Source organism: Sturnira hondurensis, unplaced genomic scaffold, assembly GCF_014824575.4.
Source record: "Sturnira hondurensis isolate 20B ecotype Veracruz unplaced genomic scaffold, ASM1482457v3 Scaffold0009719, whole genome shotgun sequence".
Classification (NCBI taxonomy): domain Eukaryota; kingdom Metazoa; phylum Chordata; class Mammalia; order Chiroptera; family Phyllostomidae; genus Sturnira; species Sturnira hondurensis.
Window position 1 is genome coordinate 902,970 of NW_028082350.1, and position 19,931 is coordinate 922,900.

The following is a 19,931-nucleotide window of genomic DNA, read 5'->3' on the forward strand; positions in this document are numbered from 1 at the left end:
CCACAAAGTGGGTGGGCGGCACTGACGGCCACAGGAGGTCGGGGAAACCCGCCAGGGGAAGGCGATGCCTCCGTGCAGACAGGGCAGTCTTCACTCCACAGAGCATGGAGGCATCTGCCCTCCGTGCTGTGCTCAACAGGCAACGACACCCAGTCACCAAAAAAGGACAGATCATTTGTCTACTGTCAAAGGAGGTGCATAATACAGTTTAGAGCATTTCTATCCAAAACACTTAAAATTACAAAATAAGGGAAAATATATCAAATGACCTTAACCCCTAGGGAATAAAGAATACATACATTTGCTTAAGTTTGTTTCATGCATTGCACGTCATTTTATTCTTGTGCCAATCTGTGGGGCAGAGAAGGCGGCATCCTCCTCCTTTTAAAGATGGGGACCTGGAGTCCCTCGTAGTCAGGAGCTGAGCTGGAGTTCCCGCCTGTGCCTGGAGTCTCTGAATGCCCAGCTCTCCCAGCCTCCACCTCATCTTTTCAGACACGTTCCAGGCACAGAATGCGTCGCAGCGTGACTGTGAAGCCAATGAGTGAATTTCCCCAGAGATCAAAGCCTCACCTGTCACTATGCTCCGCTGCAATCTTGTGCTTGCTCTGCGACTCAGTCTTGGCCTCCCTGACCACGGTAACCCAGGCCCTGAAAATCTTCTTTTGAAGAAAATGTATGCACAGTTTTTGTATTTCTTCTTCCAGGTCAGTCAGGTACTGGGGATGAGGAAAGGAACAGAAGTGAGTCAAACAGTGTCACAAAGAATTAGGAAAATAGTGCAAAAGAGAAAGGACTGAACAAACACAAAACAAAGGACACCGGAGGCATAAAGAAAGAACATGGCAGCCAAAATGAATACCCTCTGTCATGCATGAAGGAAATAATAATGGAGCCAGAGGGGCAGAAACAGTTATAAGATTGAGGGGGTGGGTTTCTAGTAAAATCACTTGAGCAATTATGGGATAAGAAAAGAGTATAAAATCAAAAGCTGATATAATGACACATTATAATTTATAAACACTATAAAAGAACATGCTTAAGATTTTCTAGCAACAAAAAACTCAAAATTTCACATTCATTTCAAGGAAGTGATTTGGATAGACTATTTTACATTGTTCTTGAAAAAACACGACTGCACATTCTGGGTTGCATCTGATTTCCTGAAACAGCGTTGAGTAGAGACGTGTATTGCAAGCGCCCTTCCCTGTGGCCTCACCTGCAGCCAGCTCCGCACGACTCTCCTAAGCAACGTCTGTGAATGAAACTGAGTGGCCTGGGCTGTCTTCTTCGCCAGACTTTCCTGACTGTGCTGCAACCAGGCGAGCAGACATTTCCTCTGTAGGGCCGAAGAGTGATGTTCTTTGGCCACCTGGACAATATTTTAAATAAGAAAAGGAAATTATCCCTTTTATCTTAAATCACTTAAGGAAACAGATTCCCTTGGCAAATGATGCTGCAAACCACATCCAGGCAGTTACTAGAGAGAATAATCTATGTCCCCAAAGCTTTGACTACTGACCCTATTGTATGGGGGTTTAGATTCATCTCACGCGCAGCCTTTCAATGCTGACTCCCTGAAGACCACAGTGACTGGCTGGTCATTAGGAAACTGGAATAAACAACCCCCAAAGCCAGCATTTCCCTTGCACCGAGTTTTGAAGTGGGTGGCTGGCAACGTTCTCTGCTTGATTGGAGCTTAGACAGCAGCTCCATAACAAACCTCTCTTTTTTATGTACTTACTTAACCACTGTCTAATTGAGGGAACATGAATACTTTCAATTAGTTCTGTAGAATGAGCTGTCACCAGTGTTGAAATTTAGACGTTATCAATAAACCACAAAACCATTTGATAGAAAAATAACATGATGAATAATTTAATATCTTACACACTTAAAAGGCTCAAAGCATCATTCTATCAAAGTAATAATATAACTCGGAGTTTATAGATTTTAAAAAGTAACATATATTTTCAAGAGATAGGAGGAAGAAACCCTTCCCTCTTGGTCCTTTCCAATTCTTCTAGGCCTTGCCCGGCCACCCAGCACTGTGAATGTGACCGACGGGAGCAACTCCCTCGGCAGTCACACTCCTTGGTCGAAACCACCATCCCAGGAGGTCTCTGTGGCACCTGAGACGGCTGCAGGTCCTGACCCCTCACGGTCTGGAGCCAAAAGGCAAGGGCAGCCAGAAACACACAGCCTCCTCCCTTCCTTTCTCCTCATCCTCTGGGAAAACCACCAGAAAGGGAAAAAAGATTCAGAAGGTTCCTTAAAAGTTCTGAAAGTAGTTGCTGGATTAAATGGAACACAGCATGAGGAGAAGAAAATATGTAGATGTTCTGAATTACATTACAGTGGCTGGAAAGTGAGAGAAAGACAGAACTGCAGTCTTAATGACGGCTCACATTCCTTCTGTTGTCTGTTGGAACTTCAGCTCCATTTCTTGGTGGCTTTTTCCACAGACTATTTGAGCTGGGTCCCATCTGACTAGGGCAGCCTCAGCTTGTCTGCATGTGTGCTTTCCAGACTGCTGCCCACAGCCATTCCACAGGAGTGAACGCTTCTGTATGCTGGTCCTGCTTTACCGTCTCCGACCCCTTGGCCTACATGCAGCTAATGAAAATTCTTTCAGACTACCCCTTTCTTCCCCTCCCTCCTACTGGATGTACAAAAACGCTGGTGAAACTCTGGGACCACGGCCACGCTGACCTTTCCATCTGGTCAGGCTGGTGACTTAGACTCTACACCCCAAGACCCGTCTTCTTGGGGCTAGCACTTGGACAAATAAAACCTTACTCAGAAAAGAGTTCAGTCATGCAGGTTAATTTTGTTTGTTTGTTTAACAAGCACATGTGAATTTAAGGGAAAATGCTACCTAACCCTTTTGAAGAAAGTGTCAGAAACAATCCGGGAATTGTTTAACTGGACCTTTCTCCTTTCTTAATTTTTTTGTCCCTTCCTGAAAACCAACTCTGATGGGTGAGAAGCTATTCCTCCCTCTTACTGTTCTCCAGAACTCTTCGTTGTACTTTTTAATTTTTTTTACTTTCAATGGGTGCTTGGCACCTACATCCACCTCTGATTCCGCCATAGCACAAGGCGTGCCAGAACTGGGCAGGACTCGTGCAGGAAGACAGTGCTGAGCTCCACTCCGGCGTCGCAACCAATGCACTGTGTGACTTTCAGCAAGTTGGTTCCCTAGCTACAAACTGAAAGAGCTGGAGAGGATTATTAATGTTCTAAATTTTATTATCTTGTTGTGATAGGCTGAATAGTGGTCCCTCAGGGATGGCCTTGTCTTTATCTCTGGAGCCTGTAAATAGGTGACCTAACACGGTAAAAGGGACTTTGCACGTGTGACTAAGTGAGGGATTTTATTAAGAAAAAATTTTATTGATTATGCTATTACAGTTGTCCCATATTCCGCTCTGCCCTGCACACCCCTCACTCACACACGGGTCATTCATATCAGTTCCTTGGCTTCTCCATTTCCTATACTATTCTTAAACTGCCTCTATTTTGTGCTTCCCAATTATGCTTCTCACACCCCGTACCTTTTCCCCATTCCCCTACCCTGCCCCACCGCTGACAGCCCTCCATGTGATCTCCATTTCTGTGATTCTGTTCCTGTTCTAGTTGTTTGTTTAGTTCATTTTTGGTGTTTTTTTTTTAGGTTCGGTTGTTAAGTTGTGAGTTTGTCGTCATTTTACTGTTCATATTTTTTATTTTCTTCTATTTCTTAGATAAGTGCCTTTACCATTTCATATAATAAGGGCTTGGTGATGATGAACTCTTTGAACTTGACCTTATCTGGGAAGCACTTTATCTGCCCCTCCATTCTAAATGATAGCTTTGCTGGATAGAGCAATCTTGGTTGTAGGTCTTTGGATTTCATGACTTGGAATATTTCTTTTCAGCCCCTTCTTGCCTGTAAGGTCTCTTTTGAGAAATCAGCTGACAGTCTGATGGGAACTCCTTTGTCGGCGACTGTCTCCTTATCTCTTGCTGCTTCTGGAGGAAAAGGTGAAAGCTACACAAAGTGAAATGAAGAGAAACGTACAACGAACCAACAGGAAGGGAAGGAAACTGAGACTCAAATCAATGAATTGAACCAGAAGGAAGAAATAAATGTTCAACGAGAAGAGAATGAAGAAACAAGAATTAAGATAAAATGAAAAGAGGCTTAGGAACCTCCAGGATAACTAAATGTTCCAACATCCAAATCTTAGGGGTGCCAGAAGAAGAGGAAGACCAAGAAACTGAAAACTTCTTTGAAAACACAATGAAGGAGGACTTCCCCAATCTGACAAAGGAAATAAACTTTCAGGAAGTCCAGGAAGCTCAGAGAGTCCCAAGGAAGTTGGACCTAAGTGAAGGACTTTTAAAATGGAGAGAGATTAGCTTAGATTATATGGCAGAGTCTTAAATGTAATCAAAAGGGTCCTCAGAGGGAGACAGGAGGGTCAGAAGTCATTAGAGTGACTTGAGGAAGAGGTGATGAGCAATGGAATGCAGGCCACCGTTAGAAGCTTAAAAGGGCAAGGAAACAGATCCTCCCCTTCCAACCTCCAGAAGGAGCTCATTCTGCTCACAGTCTGACCTTAGCCTAGCAAGTCTGATTTTGGACTTCTGACCTCCTTACTTTGTTAAGGTAACAAATCGTGTTGTTTTAAGCCACTAAGGTTGTAGTAATTTGTTATAACTGCGATAAGGAACAAATAAACTTGTATGAACTAGAAAGGTGATTCTCAAAATATGGTGCTCAGACCACTTATATAAACATCCCCTGGGCTACTTTTTAAAAATGAAGACTCCCTGATACCCGCCCCCCTTCTCCGTCTCCTGCCCCAGGTGGTGGGACCAGGACTGTGCATTTTTATAAGTTCTCCAGATGGTTTTATGAACAATAAATTTTGATAATGCTGGTTTCAGACCTATGATTTCCTGTTTTTATTTTAATTGGGTTTTCCATATAGAAAGCCTGTAATTGTTATTTTGAGCTCAAACTTCTGTTTCTATTTTTACATTCTTGTGAATGAATTTTTTAAAAGTTTAATTTGGTTATTCACTCAAGATTCTGTTTTGTGTAATAGCATAATCAATAAAATATATTTTAAAAAAAGTTCTGTTTTGTTTCTAAATGACATACCTTTTTTGATTTTACACAATGAAGAACAAGAACCAGCCTGGCCGGGTGGCTCAGTTGGTGGAGTGTCATGTCATCCTGTAGATCAAAAGGTTGTGGGTTTGATCCCTGGTCAGGACACATATCCAGGTTGCGGGTTAGATCCCTAGTCAGGGTGCAGACGGGAGGCAACTGATTGACGTTTCTCTCTTACATCGATGTTCCCTTGCATATGATTTCACAGTGCCCCCAATGGAGCAGGTAAGCCCCTTTCACTCCTCAGTGACTATTAGTTTAGCCCCATGACTCGCTTTGGCCAACAGGATGTTGGTAAACACGATACAAGCTGTTTCATAGGGGTTTACATAACAGGGTTTTGGCCTTTGTACCTCAGACATTTGCCAAATGTACCTCTGCAGCTCAGGTGAAAAGCATGCTCAGAACAACTTCTGGAGCCACAAAGAGAAGCTACAAAGAAACCTGAACCCAGTCCACAACTGTTCCACAGACATGTGAGAGAGAAATAAATGCCTGAGTTATGTGCCACTGATACTTGGGGGCTATTATGTAGCTTTACTGCAGCAGAAACCTGACTAACAGACATTATGGTAATTATATTTCTCTTTATTAAACACTGCTAATAATGACAGAGGCTTCTATCTATCTTACCTGAAGGTCTATAATAAAATATTTGCTCTAAAATATTTACTCTAAAATATTTACTCTTTAAACCTATTCAATCATAGCAATCTTTTTCTTCCTTGGAAGACCAAATCTAAACTCTTACCCCAAACAAGTAAATATAAACTCAGTTCATTTATCTTTCTGGCTTTTAAATCACCAAACAACACCTAAAACCTAATTAGGTGTTTATCTTATTTCAAAAGTTCATTTTCAAATTTTGGAGGGTAGGAGAATGACCTTATACCTGCATGTTTTGCTTGCTTTGAATTCTCAATCTCTTCCAAGGCTCCAGCCCCTTTTTCCTCAGCAACACACTTTCATAATGATCTTTGGCTACTGCTTCCAGCTGCTGGTTCCTCTTAATTCTTCTTTGCTTCTCTAGTTCTCTCTGGGAAAAAAAAGTAAAAATGCCGAGGAAAGACAAAAATGGCAACATAGGAGGCTCGTGAACTTCCCTTCTCCTTTGGATACACTGCGTAGAGCAATTTCCCCTGGAAAAAATCCCGAAACTAACTGAGTGACTTTCCTATATTGGGAAAATGAGTAAATACCCACGTTAAAATGAGTAGAAAAGGCTGAGACACATTCTTGCCATGAACTCATCCCTGGCACAGACCCATACGACAGGGAGGGAACTCCCAACTCGCAGCTTCCCCCCGAGGAGCAAAGGCTTTGGACTGCACATCTATAACACCATTTAAGAAACTCTTAAAAATAAGTTTATTTGAGTTGTACATTATCTATGTCGAAATATTTGATGAAAATGATATACAGCAAAGTCTCCTTTCCCATTCTTGTCCTCTAGCCAAATGGATTTCCTCTTTACTATTAGCAAGTTCCTACGTGTCTTTTTAGAAATGATTTTTTTAAACAAAACAAGAGCTCTGATTATTACCAGAGCTTAATTCACCTTAGAAAAATACCCCAGGGCAGCCACCCTCCCCTTTAATGGCTGCATAATATGCCATGTAGATGTAGACATATGGGTATTATATACAAGTAGAACCCCTATTTTTAAAACAACCAAAGGGATGGTCCCCAAAACACCTAGCTCTGAAAAGCAGTGGGGCTTATGTCCATGAGACATGCAACTGTGCAAAGAAACAGTTCTTAGTGGATGGGTGAGATCTCACTGGCTATGCCCGTAGGGTTCAGCCCTAAGGGAGAACAGGTAAAAATGCCCACCTCCTAGTCTTTTCCTAAAAGGAGTTTCACTGCGTACTTTACGAGGGTCTGCCTGAGGGTCTGGCTTCTAATTTAGCATGCGTCTAGGAGGTAGCAGCAAACCTCCAGAAGGTTGGGGGAGCTTGTTGGCCCTTACCTGACCTTCTTCCTTTTGCTCGCTCAAATAATAAAACCAGATTGGCAGCATCTCTGGAAAAAGTTTGTGTACACATCTGGCACACCAATTTTTGTGAATGACACCTGAGGAATGGGTCCCTGGATCGCTGGCTGATAGCCAAAAGAAGCCAATTCATATTGGCATATAGCCAATTCATATTCCCACAGGACTATAGAAAACAAAGAAGCAATGTTTAAATATGTGCAAGGACATTAGGACTCTGGTCAAGATAGAGGCATAGGCATACATGGCTCACCTCTTTGCACAACCACATCAAATTACAACTAGCCCTGGCTGGTGTAGCTCAGTGGATTGAGCACAGGCCTGTGAAACAAAGGGTCACTGGTTTGATTCTCAGTCAGGGCACATGCCTGGGTTGCAGGCCAAGTCCCCAGTAGGGGACTCGTGAGAGGCAACCACACATTAATGTTTCTCTCCCACTCTTTCTCCTTCCCTTCTCCTCTCTCTAAAAATAAATAAATAAAATATATTAAAAATTACAACTAAAATATAGAATAATCATCACTCAGGAGTGACAGAAACTGAGCTGAATGGAAGTCTCGCAACCACAAATTCGAGTTGAATGGAAGTCTGACAACTGCTGAATTAAAGAAACCACATCCATCCAGACTGGCAGGAGGGGCATAGACCTGGAACAGGCTTTTCCGATATCTACGTGTCGTAGATAAAAATTTGGGAGGGATATCTCAGGAGTAAGGAGTCCCAGTCTCACTCCAGGTCCCCAGCCCAGGGTTCCAGTGCCAGGAAGATAAGTCCCCACAACTTCTGGATGCAAAAACCAGTGGGGAGTTGAGTCAGTGGAAGAAACTTCTGGAGTCCCAAGCAGTTCCTCTTAAAGATCCCACACACCTACTCACCTACTCAGACTCACTCACTCTGAGCCTCAGCACTGGGGTAGCATCCTGGGTTATATAGGGAGGCAGTGAAGTAACTGGCTTCAAAGTGAGCAGAGGCCATTATTCCTTTTCTAAACCCTCTGCCCACAGAATCAGCAAGGTTGGGCCATATCTGAGACTCCATCAATCTGACTAACACTATTTGACTTGTCTTGGAGATCTCCACAGACTCCACCCCATCCAACTTATGGGCACATCCAGGCTGCTTTTCCATATGAATGCCTGGCCTTGGCTCATATTTCACAACTTCCTAAATTCTATCAAACAAGCAACAGCTGGCCCCAGTAAACCCCAGGCCCAGCATTAGGAGCAGATATCTCAGATTGCCTTATAGCTCAGGCAGGGTGGTCCCAGGCAAAACACAGGTGGGGGTTGACCTTGGCTTGGACTACCTACAAAACACCAGGGCTAGAGCACCCAGTGGACAACTACAGACTGCGTCAGAGCACCACCACCTTGCCTCTGCACAGCAGATCCTCCATGGAGGGTAGAGGTTGGTGGTCAGTTGTCACAGCCAATCCTTGCAGCTGACTGGCCTGGGTAAATCCCTCTTATTGATCTGCCAACAACAACCAAGTCTCAACTACAAGAGGAGGGTGTACTCAGACCACACAAAGAGTGTACCTTGAGTACCCATCTTGGGTGATAGGGGAAGTTGTGCCACTGGACCCTATAGGACACCTACTACGTTAGGCCATGCTATCAAGACACAGAGTCAAAGCAGCTCTACCTGATACACAGAAACAAACACAGGGAGGCTGCCAAAATGAGGAGACAAAAAAACATGGCCCAAATGGAGGAACAGATCAAAACTCCAGAAAAAGAGCTAAATGAAACAAAGATAAGCAATCTATCAGAAGCAGAGTTCAAAACGCTATTTATAAGGATACTCAAGGAACTTAATGAGGACCTTAACAGAACAAAATAGATCCATAGATCCAGTCAGAAATGAAGGATACACTAAATGAAGTAAAGAACAATTTACAGGGAAACAACCGTAGAGTGGATGAAGCCAAGAATCAAACCAATGATTTGGAAAAAAAGGAAGCAAAAAGTAACCAATCAGAACAACAAGATGAAAAAGGAACCCCCTCCCCCAAAATGAGGATAGTGTAAAAAGCCTCTAGGACAACTTCAAGAGGTACAACATTTGCATCACAGGGGTGCCAGAAGGAGAAGAGGAAGAGCAAGAAATTGGAAATCTATTTGAAAAAATAGTGAAAGAAGACTTCCCTAATTTCGTGAAGGAAATAGACATGCAAGTCCAAGAAGCACAGCTCTCAGAAACCAATCTTAATGAAATGGAGGTAGTGATTGATGCATTAAAGAGTTCAAAATAATGGTCATGAAGATGCTTACTGAGGTTAGGAGAGCAAAGCACGACGAGAGAATTTCAACAAAGGGATAGAAAATATTTAAAAAGTACCAATCATAAGCACATAGCTGAAGAATACAATAATTGCACTGAAAATTTCATAGGGGTTCAACAATAGACTAGATCAAGCAGAAGAAAGGATCAGCTAACTTGTAGACAGAGTAGTAAAATATCCAATCAGAGGAACAAGAAGAAAATAGAATGCAAAAGAGTGGGTATGTGACACCATCATCAGGGGGACAGATGTATGCATTATAGGGGTTGCAGAAGAAGAGAGAAAGAAGAAGAGAGCTATTCAAAGAAATACTGGCTGAAAACTTTCCTAACCTGGGGAAGGAAACAGACATCCAGATCCAGGAAGCCTGAGGAATTCCAAAAAAGATGAACTAAAGAGACATACACCAAGACACATTATATAATTGAACCACCAAAAGTTAAAGACAAGGAGAAAATCTTAAAAGCAGAAAGAGAAAAGTAATTTGTTACATAAAGGGCACTCCCATAAGACTATAAGTAGATTTTTCAGCAGAAACCTTGAAGACCAGAGGGAGTGGATATAGTCAAAGTGTTGAAAAAAAAATACTGCCAAATAGGAATGATCTACCCAGCAAAGGTGTCCTTCAAAATTGAAGGATGAATAGAATTTCCCAAACAAAAGCTGAAAGAGTTCATCACCATCAGACCAGCTTTACAAGAAATGTTAAAAGGACTTCAAGCTAAAACAAACAATGCTAATTAGTAATATGAAAACATCTGAAAGTATAAAGCTCTCTGGTAAAGGGAAACATATAGTTAAATTCAAAACACTCTAATATTGTAATGGTGTGGGTGAATCATTTATAAGTCTAAATAAAGGTTAAAAGACAAAGTGTTAAAAATAACTGTAACAATAATTTGTTGTAGATAAGCAATATAAAAAGATGAATGTTATGACATCAAACATAAATTGGGGATGCAGGAGTGTAAAAATAAAGTTTCTGTACACATTTAAAGTTATTAGCTATGAGATATTTTATATAAACCTCAAGGTAATCACAAAATATAAACATATAGCAGATACACACACAAAACAAAAAATAAAGGAATCAAAGCATATCACTAAAAGAATCATCAAATCAAAGGAAGAAAGAAAGAAGAAGGAACTCAAAACAGCCAGGAAACAGTTAACAAAATGACAATGGTAAGTCCATACCTATTAATAATTCCTGTTAAATGTATAGAGATTAAATTCTCCAATCAAAAAACAAGTGGTTGAATGTATCAGAGAAAACAAGAACCAACTATACACTCTAAGAGGCTCACTTCCGCTTTAAGGACACACATAAGAGTGAAAGTGAAGAGATGGGAAAAGATATCCCATGCAAGTGGAAACCAAAAAAGAGAGGGGTAGCTATATTTATACCAGCCAAAATGGACATTAAGCCAAAAACTATAACAAGAGATAAAGAAGGTCATTATATCAGGATAAAAGGGTTAACTCATGAAGAGGCTATAACAATTGTAAATACTTATGCACCCAACATAAGAGCACCTCAATACAAAAAGCAAATACCAACATACTGAAGAGAGAAATAGAAATCAATAGAACAACAGTAGGTGACTTCAATAACACACTTAAACAATGAATAGATCATCCATACAGAAAAATCAATAAAGAAACTTTGGACTTAAACTGCATGTTAATCCAGATGAACCTAACAGACATATACAGAACATTACATCTAATTGCAACTGAACACACATTTTCTCAAGTGCACATGGAACCTTCTCCAGGATAGATCATATGTTAGGACACAAAATAAGTCTTAATAAATTGACAAAGATTAAAAACATATCTAGCATCTCTTTTGATGATAATGTTATGAAATTAGAAATCAATTTCATATTTATTCTCTATGCAGGCCATTTCCCAAGGTGATTTCATTCACTTCCAGAGCATCAGAAACGTTGACATGCTTTTGACTCCTAGATTCCTTACTAAAACCTTGATGTCCAGACTTGTATATTTATCTGCCAGTCTGACAAATTCACAGGGAGGTCTAATAGTCCTCACAGTTAACGTGCCCTCAGCCGACCTTTCGGAGGCCTTCTCAGCATAGCCCCCTCAGAGAGGCCTTTCCCATCTTGCTTCCCCTATTATAGCTTTACCTCAATACTTCCTAGCTGTTATCTTATGTATTACCTGTTTTCCCCAGATAGCCTACATATTTTTGAGAGCAGGGCTATTGTCTGTCTTCTCCACTGCTCTACTCGAACATCCAAAACAATGCCCAGCATACAGCAGATGCTCTAATGGTATTTGTTAAATGAACAAATATGCTTGTTAAGCAATTACGGAAGATTTGATGCCTTTCATAATTTTCCATAAACCAGAAAATCTGGTTTTCTCTGATAAAACTACCCTTTCAAACATAAACTTCATCAACTATCAATGAAAAGCATACTTATACAGCCATTAAAGTCATTGTCTGGAAAGTAGGCTTTTATCTAAAGTGAGCAATGAGGACCTGACTGGTGTGGCTCAGTGGATTGAGTGCCGGACTGCAAAGCAAAAAGTCGCTGGTTCAATTCCCAGTCAGATCACAGGCCTGGGGTGAGGACCAGGTCCCCAGTAGGGGGCATTTGAGGGGCAACCACACATTGATGTTTCTCTTCCTCTCTTCCTCTTTCCCTCCCTTCTCTCCAAAAATAAATAAATATTTAAAATTTTTTATTAAAAAATGAGCAATGAGATGTTAAGACAAGTTGAGATTTTTATTTTAAAAGATCGTTGTGAGACCTGTGAGTGGCCATGTTACTGCTGTATCTGACACTAAAGATCAGGGCCACCTGTGGCCCCTCAGTGACCATGCTGTCCCAGGTGGGGCTTCCCCCATTGCTACTGTGGCTCCCTCTCTGAAGACTGAAGCACATGTAGGTCCAGGGGAACTGCAGACAACAAAGGACAGCCAAGTCTCCATACTGAACCACTCTTTCCTGAATATGGAAGACAAATAGGTCATGAGATCTTTCCTGAGGAAGTCTTCCACTTACTTTATCCTAAAACTGGTGCCATAGGACTTACCTTGTATTTTCTATCCAAGGAAATATATGTGAATGCCTTGAGACCTTCTCTACCATATTAGCATTTGGGTTACTTGTCTATGTAGTTAAAAAATATGGTACCACGGTTGAACAACTTGCTGATAAACTTGAGCAAAAAAGTACACAACTAAAAGAGGTGAAGCAGGCTTCAATCAAACACATGTAAGATGCGACTGCCTTTGAGAAGTCACAGCAGGCACTGGCTTAGAAATGTCATTCTCTTTTTGATGTCCAGAGAAATAACATTGCTATGGCCTTGGAAGTGGCTTACTGTGAATGGCTCTATGAAGCATACAAGGAGGTAAAGAATCACCAGTGCAGAATATGAGGAGTAAAAGGAATAAGACCACCCAGACTAAGCTGGGTGGAGAAACACGCTGTGTAGGGCATCTATGCCGGAAGCAAAAAGACACAACTGCCACGTGCACTTTAGATCTAAAGCTGCTCGCAAAGAAAGCTCAAACACAACCAGTGGGTAAATGCATCTATTTCCACTGAGACAGCCACAAACAACTTACTAAAAAGAAATTAGTCTATGTGACAAAGTCCCTTGTCTATTGTTGGAGACCCAAGGCACATTTTAACTTTCCCCAAAATGAAAGATTTTGGTTTGGTACAGTGAGAGAAATAAAATAATGTCCATTTATGTCCTATTTGTCCATTATGTATCATTCTTCTTGCTCAGCATAAGCTTTAATCTTCCAACAAGAAAAAGCTGGACAGACAGTAAACTAATGACTTTTTATGAACCAATCAGAGAATTCAAGCCATTGCACATCTGGAGAAATAGGCACCTTTGGGGAGACACAGAACCAGACCATTTGCTTATCTGAGGCAGAAGCTACCATACACTCAGGAGCCAGTAAGAGGATTAAAGTCGAAATTTTGGCAAATTGCTGGAGGCCAAAGGTGGGCCAGCACAAGAAATGCGAAGCTCCTGTGGGTCACAGCTATAGGGACATTCCCCTTTTTTTGCAGATCTCTGTTCTAAGAACTCCACCAGGTTTCCAAACAGAGAATCAGAGAGAGCCCAGTTAAGTTCCCACCATGATTCTGGCTGACAGAGAGAAACAGGGACCACTGCAAAATTTGCCCAGATCATTGTCCCTTAGGGAACAAAAGACTTCATCCGCAAGTGGCACCACCCGAAGGCACCAGGGGAATGCCGCTGTGGCTGGGGGAGGGAACTCTGACGAGGCTACTAGCCCTATCTCAGTTAAGTGGAGGGGAACCCCACAAGGGGAAGGGCTTTCAGGTCATACACTACCTAGTGGGTACTGAGCGACTGGAACGGAAGGGTAAGGGAAAGCTCTCCTCCTACAGTAGGGGCAGGTATTCTCCTAAATATCTGCCCCTACTGTACCCCTAATGACCAACATTAGGCCTCAAAGAGTGAGGCCTCATCAGAACACTAGAGAATGGTCCCCCTTGTTTACACCCTGCCAGCAGGCTAACACACCTCCAGTAATAAAATAGAGTACAACTGAGAGAGCTGCAGGAGACAGATTCTCTACAGGGAACCATACAAAGGGAAGACCCAAGGCCAAAAGAGGGGACAAAACAAAGTCACTGGAGGGAACTGAAGTCTATGGTGCCCATAGCAACAACAAACCTCAACAATGGTAATCACATAATTAACACACTCCAAACACAGCCCAACTCTGGCTAGATTAACACACATCTCCACAGTAAAGGCCTGTTTATCTCAGTTTCTACTGTTCTGAACAACATGCCTGGCAGATATATATGGCACACCAAAAGACAAAAAATAATGTCTGAAAAAATAAAGCAATTCTCAGAACAAGATTCAGATATGATAGAAATGTTGAAAATATCAGAGAAATGAAGTTTTAAATAATTTATGATATCAGTAAAGGCTCTAACGGTAAAGGTAATCATCATTCAAGACCAGATAGGTAGTTTTAGCAGAGACATGGACAATATATACAATGGTCAAATGAAAACACCAGAAATCAACAACTTCATCAATCACTCAATGAAGGCCCTCTTCATAACAGAAATGAAGAAGGCCTTCAATGGGCTCATTTCTAGACATTACACAGTTAACGAAAGAATCAGGAACCTGAACTTAGGCAATATAAATTATACATACTGAAAGGCAAAGAGAAATAAGAGTAAAAAACACAGCAGAGCATCCGGGAGCTGAGGGACAATACTGAACAATGTAACACAAGCAGACCTGGAATTCCAGAAGGAGGGGAAAATATTTCCAGGTAGAATATTTGAGAAAATAATGAGTAAACACATTTTTAAATAACTGCGTATCTAAGAAACTTAGTGATCACCAAGCAGGGAAAAACAGACAAAAAACCCCATATACTTAGACATACCATATTCAAACTGCTAAAAGCCAAATACAGAAAAAGTCTTGTATGCAGCTAGTGGGAAAAACTCACCTTACCCACTGTAATAGACCAAATGTTTATGTTCCACGCAGATTGGTATGCTGAAGCCTTAATACCCCAGTGTGGCTGTATTTGGACATGGGGCCTCTAAGGAAGTAGTTATGGGAAAATGAGGTCCTAAGGGTGGGATTAATGTCCTTATACAAAGAGAAGCCAGAGAGCTCATGCGTTCTCTCTCTCTTCCTCTAAGTGCATGCACTGAGGAAATGCCACTGGGGGACACAGTGAAAAGGGGGCCAATCGCAAGCTGGAAAGGGAGCTCTCACCAGAAACCAACCATGTAGAAACTCTTATCTGAGATGGACAGCCTACCAAATCGTGAGAAAATTAATTTTTGTTATCTAAGCCACCCAGTCTGTGGTACTCTGTGGTATGGCAGCTTGAGTAGCCTGACACCTACAATAGAGCAAAGCTAAGAATTAAAGTGAACTTGATTTTCTTATCAGAAACCCAGCAAGCAAGACAATGAAGTAAGATCTTTAAAGTGTTGAAAGAAAAAACTGTCAACCCAGAATTCTGTATTGAGCAAAAATACCCTCCAAAAACGAAGGAGAAATGAACTTTCTCAGAGGAACAAAAACAAAAGGGTCCTTGGCCAGGTGGCTCAGTAGGTTGAAGTGTCATTCCATACACCAAAAGGTGATGGGTTTGATTCCCAAGCAGGGCATGAATCTAGGTTGTGGGTTCCATCCCTGGTCTCGACATGTACAAGAGGCAACTGATTGATGCTTCTCTAACACTGGTGTTCTTCCTTTCCTTTTCCATCTATCTATCTATCTATCTATCTATCTATCTATCTATCTATCTTTTTCCCTTCTTCTCTCTCTAAAATTAATAAACACATCCTCAGGTGAGGAAAAATGTTGTTTTTTTTTAAAAGGGAATTCACTACCAAAAACCTTACAAGGTTAAGGTTTTAACCTTCCCTACAAGGAATGTTAAAATTCTTCAGGCAGAAGTAATAAGATAAAGGTTAAAAACTTAGACCTATGCAAAAGGACAAAGAACATCAGCCCTGGCTGGAGTGGCTCAGTGGATTGAGTGCCAGCCTGTGAACCAGAGTCAATGGTTAGACTACCAGTCAGCGCACATGTCTGGGGTGTGGGCCAGGTCCCCAGTGCGGGGCGCACGTGAGGCAACCACACATTAATGTTTCTCTCCCTCTCTTTTCCCTCCCTTATCCTCTCTAAAAATATAAATAATCTTTTTTTAAAACAGAGAAATAAAGAGCACCAGAAATGGATGAAAGAGATAAAATATAATCTTAAGCTTATTTTTAATTACACTAATATATAACTATTTAAAGCAATAAAAGTTACAAGGTACTGGGTATTTATATATATAAATACACAAAATATATGACAATAATAGTGAGAGACTGCAAGGCAAAGATGTCTTCTCCCACTACTTACTCAACCTTGCACTGCTATACCTAGCTAGTGTAGTAAGGCAAGAAAAATAAATAAAAGCCATACAGATTGGAAAAAAAGAAATAAAACTGCCTTTATTAGCAGACTTGGTTGCATATGTACAAAACTCCAACAAATCCACAAAAACTTCCTAGAACTAACAATTGAGTTTAGTAAGGTCACAGGATACAAGGTCAACATACAAAAATAAATTGTGTTTCTACATACTAGCCATGAATAAATAAAATCTGAAATTTTAAAAAGATATCATTCACAACAGTACCACAGAAAGATGTACTTAGCTATACATCTAACAAAATATATATAAGATCAGTGGAAAGCTATAAGACAATCATGAAACAAATCAAAGGTCTAATAAATGGAGATATACCATGTTCATAAAGATTCAATGTTGTTAAGATAGCTATTATTCCAATATGATCCATAATTCAATATGATCATGAATAAAACTTTAGCAAGATTTTTGTACTTATCAAGAAGATTGGTCTAAAATTTGTATAGAATGGCAAAAGAACCAGAATTGCCAATGCACTGTGAAAAAGAATAAAGTGGGAGAATTCACATTTACTATATTCAGGATTTGCTATAAAGCTACAGCAATCGAAGACAGTGTGGTACTGTTATAGAAATATACATAAAGATCAGTAGAACAGAATAGAGCCCGGAAGCAGACCCACAAATATAGTTAACTGATTTTTGACAAAGGTAAGAAAATATCTCATAACTACTTGATATCAGGAACCACTAAAATTACATAGCACACATACTGGGCAATGCTACTTTAGAACCACTTATGTCATTTTTAAGGGAGGTAACTGAGCTGTATTTAGAGATTTCTTAGACTGCCTTAGCAAAGGATGAATTATAGTACATTGTATATGCCTTCTGCTCCATGGACAAACTTACCCATTCAGGGGATACCCAGTTAGCCTCTTTCTCCAGCCAGTCCTACCATTGCCTAATAAGCTCATAAACAAAGTGGCCGAGGTGGCAGGGATGAAGGTTATACAAGGGCTCAGCAACAAAGACTTCCGCTCACCGAGGTTGACTGGCTATGGCCACTACTGACTGCCCAGATGGCTAGCAGTCTCCAATATGGCACCATTTTCTGAGTTGACCAGCAAGCTATTGGGTGGCAGGTTGATAATATTAAACTGTTTCTATCATAGAAGGAGCAGTGTTTTGTTCTTACTGGAATAGATATTTATTCTGGATATGGATTTGCTTTTCCCCTACCCGATGTTTCCGCCCAAATTACTATCCATGGACTTCCAGGGTCTCATCCGTGGACTTACACAATGCTTATCCACCATCAAGGTACTTCACACAGCATGGCTTCTGATCATAGAATTCACTGTATAGCAAATGAAGTATGGCAATGGGCCTATACACATGGAACTTCCTGGTCTTATCATGCCCCCTACCATCCCGAAGCAGCTGGCTTGACAGAATGGTGACATGGTCTTCCAAAGAATCAGTTGTAGTGCCAGTTAGGCAGCAATACCTTGCAGGTCTGGGGTATGGTTCTCTAGAAGGTGTACATACTCTGCATCCACATCCAGTATATGCTACTGTTCTCCCATAGCCAGGATTCACGGGCTCCAGGAATCAAGAGATGGAAATGGGAGTGGTACTACTGACTCATGATTATCTCCAATGACCCACTAGTGAAATGTTTGCTTCCTTTTCCCACAACTTTAAGTCCTGTCAGTCAGGAGGTCTTGGTTCCAAATGGGGGGGAATGCTTCTACCAGGAGACACAGCAGTAATTCTACCGCACGAGAATTTAAGAACGCCACCCATTCGTTTTGGGCTCCTATGACTCTAAATCAACAGGCACAGAAGGAAGTGCTGGCTGGGGTACATGCTCCTGAGTACTAAGGGAAACTGGATTACCACTCCAAGTGGAGGTAAGGAGGAGTATTTCTGGAATACGGGAGGGAGACCTTTGCAGGCGTGTCCAACCCATGGCCTGCAGGCCACATGCAGCCCAGAACGGCTATGAATGAGGCCCAGCAAAAAATTGTAAATTTCCTTAAAAGCTCTTTTTTTTGGCTAATCAGTTTTCATCAGCGTTTGTTTATTTAATGTGTGGCCCAAGACAACTCTTCTTCCAGTGTGACCCAGAGATGCCAAAAGGTTAGACACCCCTGCTAGAGTGTATCTTAGTATTACCACGCCCTGTGATTAAGGTCAATTGAAAACTACAAAAACCCAACCCAAACTGGACTACTAATGGCCCAGACCCTTAGGACTGAAGATTTGGGGTTGCCTCACCAGGTGAAAAACTGCAACCAGCAGAGGAGCTTGCTGAAGGAAAAGGGGAGAGTGGGTAGTGGAAGAAGGTAGTTATAAATCTAGCTACACCCACTTGACCAGTTACATAAATGAAGACTGTAATTGTCATGAGTATTCTTTTCTTATTTTGCTATGAATATATTTGTGTGTATGTGTGTGTATATATATATATATATATACACTTGTTTTCTTTATTATTCTCTTATTATGTAACATAAGATGTATTGGCTTCGTATCATGGTATTTAAGTAGTATTCATTTCATATTCCAGTATTTAAGCTATGGGATATCAAGAAGAGTAAACATCAAAGACTTTACCTCTTCTTTTGGGGCAGAGGTTAGTGCATTTCCAGGGTAGCTGTATCATGCTAGGCAGAGTTATGATATTGTTATTGTCTTTATTTGAAGATTAGTTTGGTTTAAGATGTATATGGATGCCCAGTTAACAGTGGGGTGGACTTGTGATGGTTAATTTTACATGTCAATTTGCCCGTGCCACAGGGTGCCCAGAGGAAATGTTATTTCTGGGTGTGTCTGTGAAGATACTTCTGTATGATATTAACGTTTGAATCCACAGATTCAGTAAAGTAGACTGACCTCCCATGCATGTGTGGGCATTACCCAATCCTTTAAGAGCTCAAATAGGACAATAAGGCAGGAGGAGGAGGAATTTGCCTTCTTTTGCTTCCTGCCTGCCTGCTTGAGCTGGGACATTGGTCTCCTGCCCGTGAACTGGAATTATATCACTGGCTTTCCTGGGTCTCCAGCTTCTGGGTAGCAGATTGTGGTACTTCTCAGCTTTCGTAATCATGTCAGCCAATTCCTTATATAAATCTTTTCCTATAGTGTATATATTTATACACACATATATCTTATACTTTCTGTTTCTCTGGAGAACCCTAATACAATTTTCACTTCAAATCTCTTTTCTATGAAAATGCCTCTAATGTCTCCCAAATCTCCACAGATCTTGCCTTGTGTGACCTTGTCATCTCTTCTGGTCCGTGACACACAGAGCAGCATGGCCGCATTGCCCCGTCTCTGACAGGTTGTATTTTAAGGCCTTATCTTTCCAACTAGAATTTAATAGCCTTGAAAATAAGAGTTTTACCTCTTATTTCTTCTGTGTGTATTTCCTTCCATTAGTTCATTTATTCACTCATTCAACACACTTGCTGAGTTCCTAGTATGCTCTGCACACTGCTAGCCAATACAATCGTCAGCAACATCAGACTGCACCCTCTACT

At 41.1% G+C, this 19,931-nt stretch overlaps 1 protein-coding gene across 2 annotated transcripts in view; it reads right to left on the reverse strand.

The window, feature by feature from the left end:
* The window catches only part of CCDC191 (coiled-coil domain containing 191), a 76,394-nt gene that overhangs the window by 3,187 nt on the left and 53,276 nt on the right, over positions 1-19,931 (reverse strand). For both annotated transcript variants that reach the window (XM_037057400.1, XM_037057401.1), the window contains 3 exons: positions 6,057-6,200; positions 1,220-1,372; positions 574-719 (listed from right to left, as the gene is read on the reverse strand). In XM_037057400.1, coding sequence (XP_036913295.1) covers positions 574-719; positions 1,220-1,372; positions 6,057-6,200 — 443 coding nt within the window. The remainder of the gene's footprint in view (positions 1-573; positions 720-1,219; positions 1,373-6,056; positions 6,201-19,931) is intronic.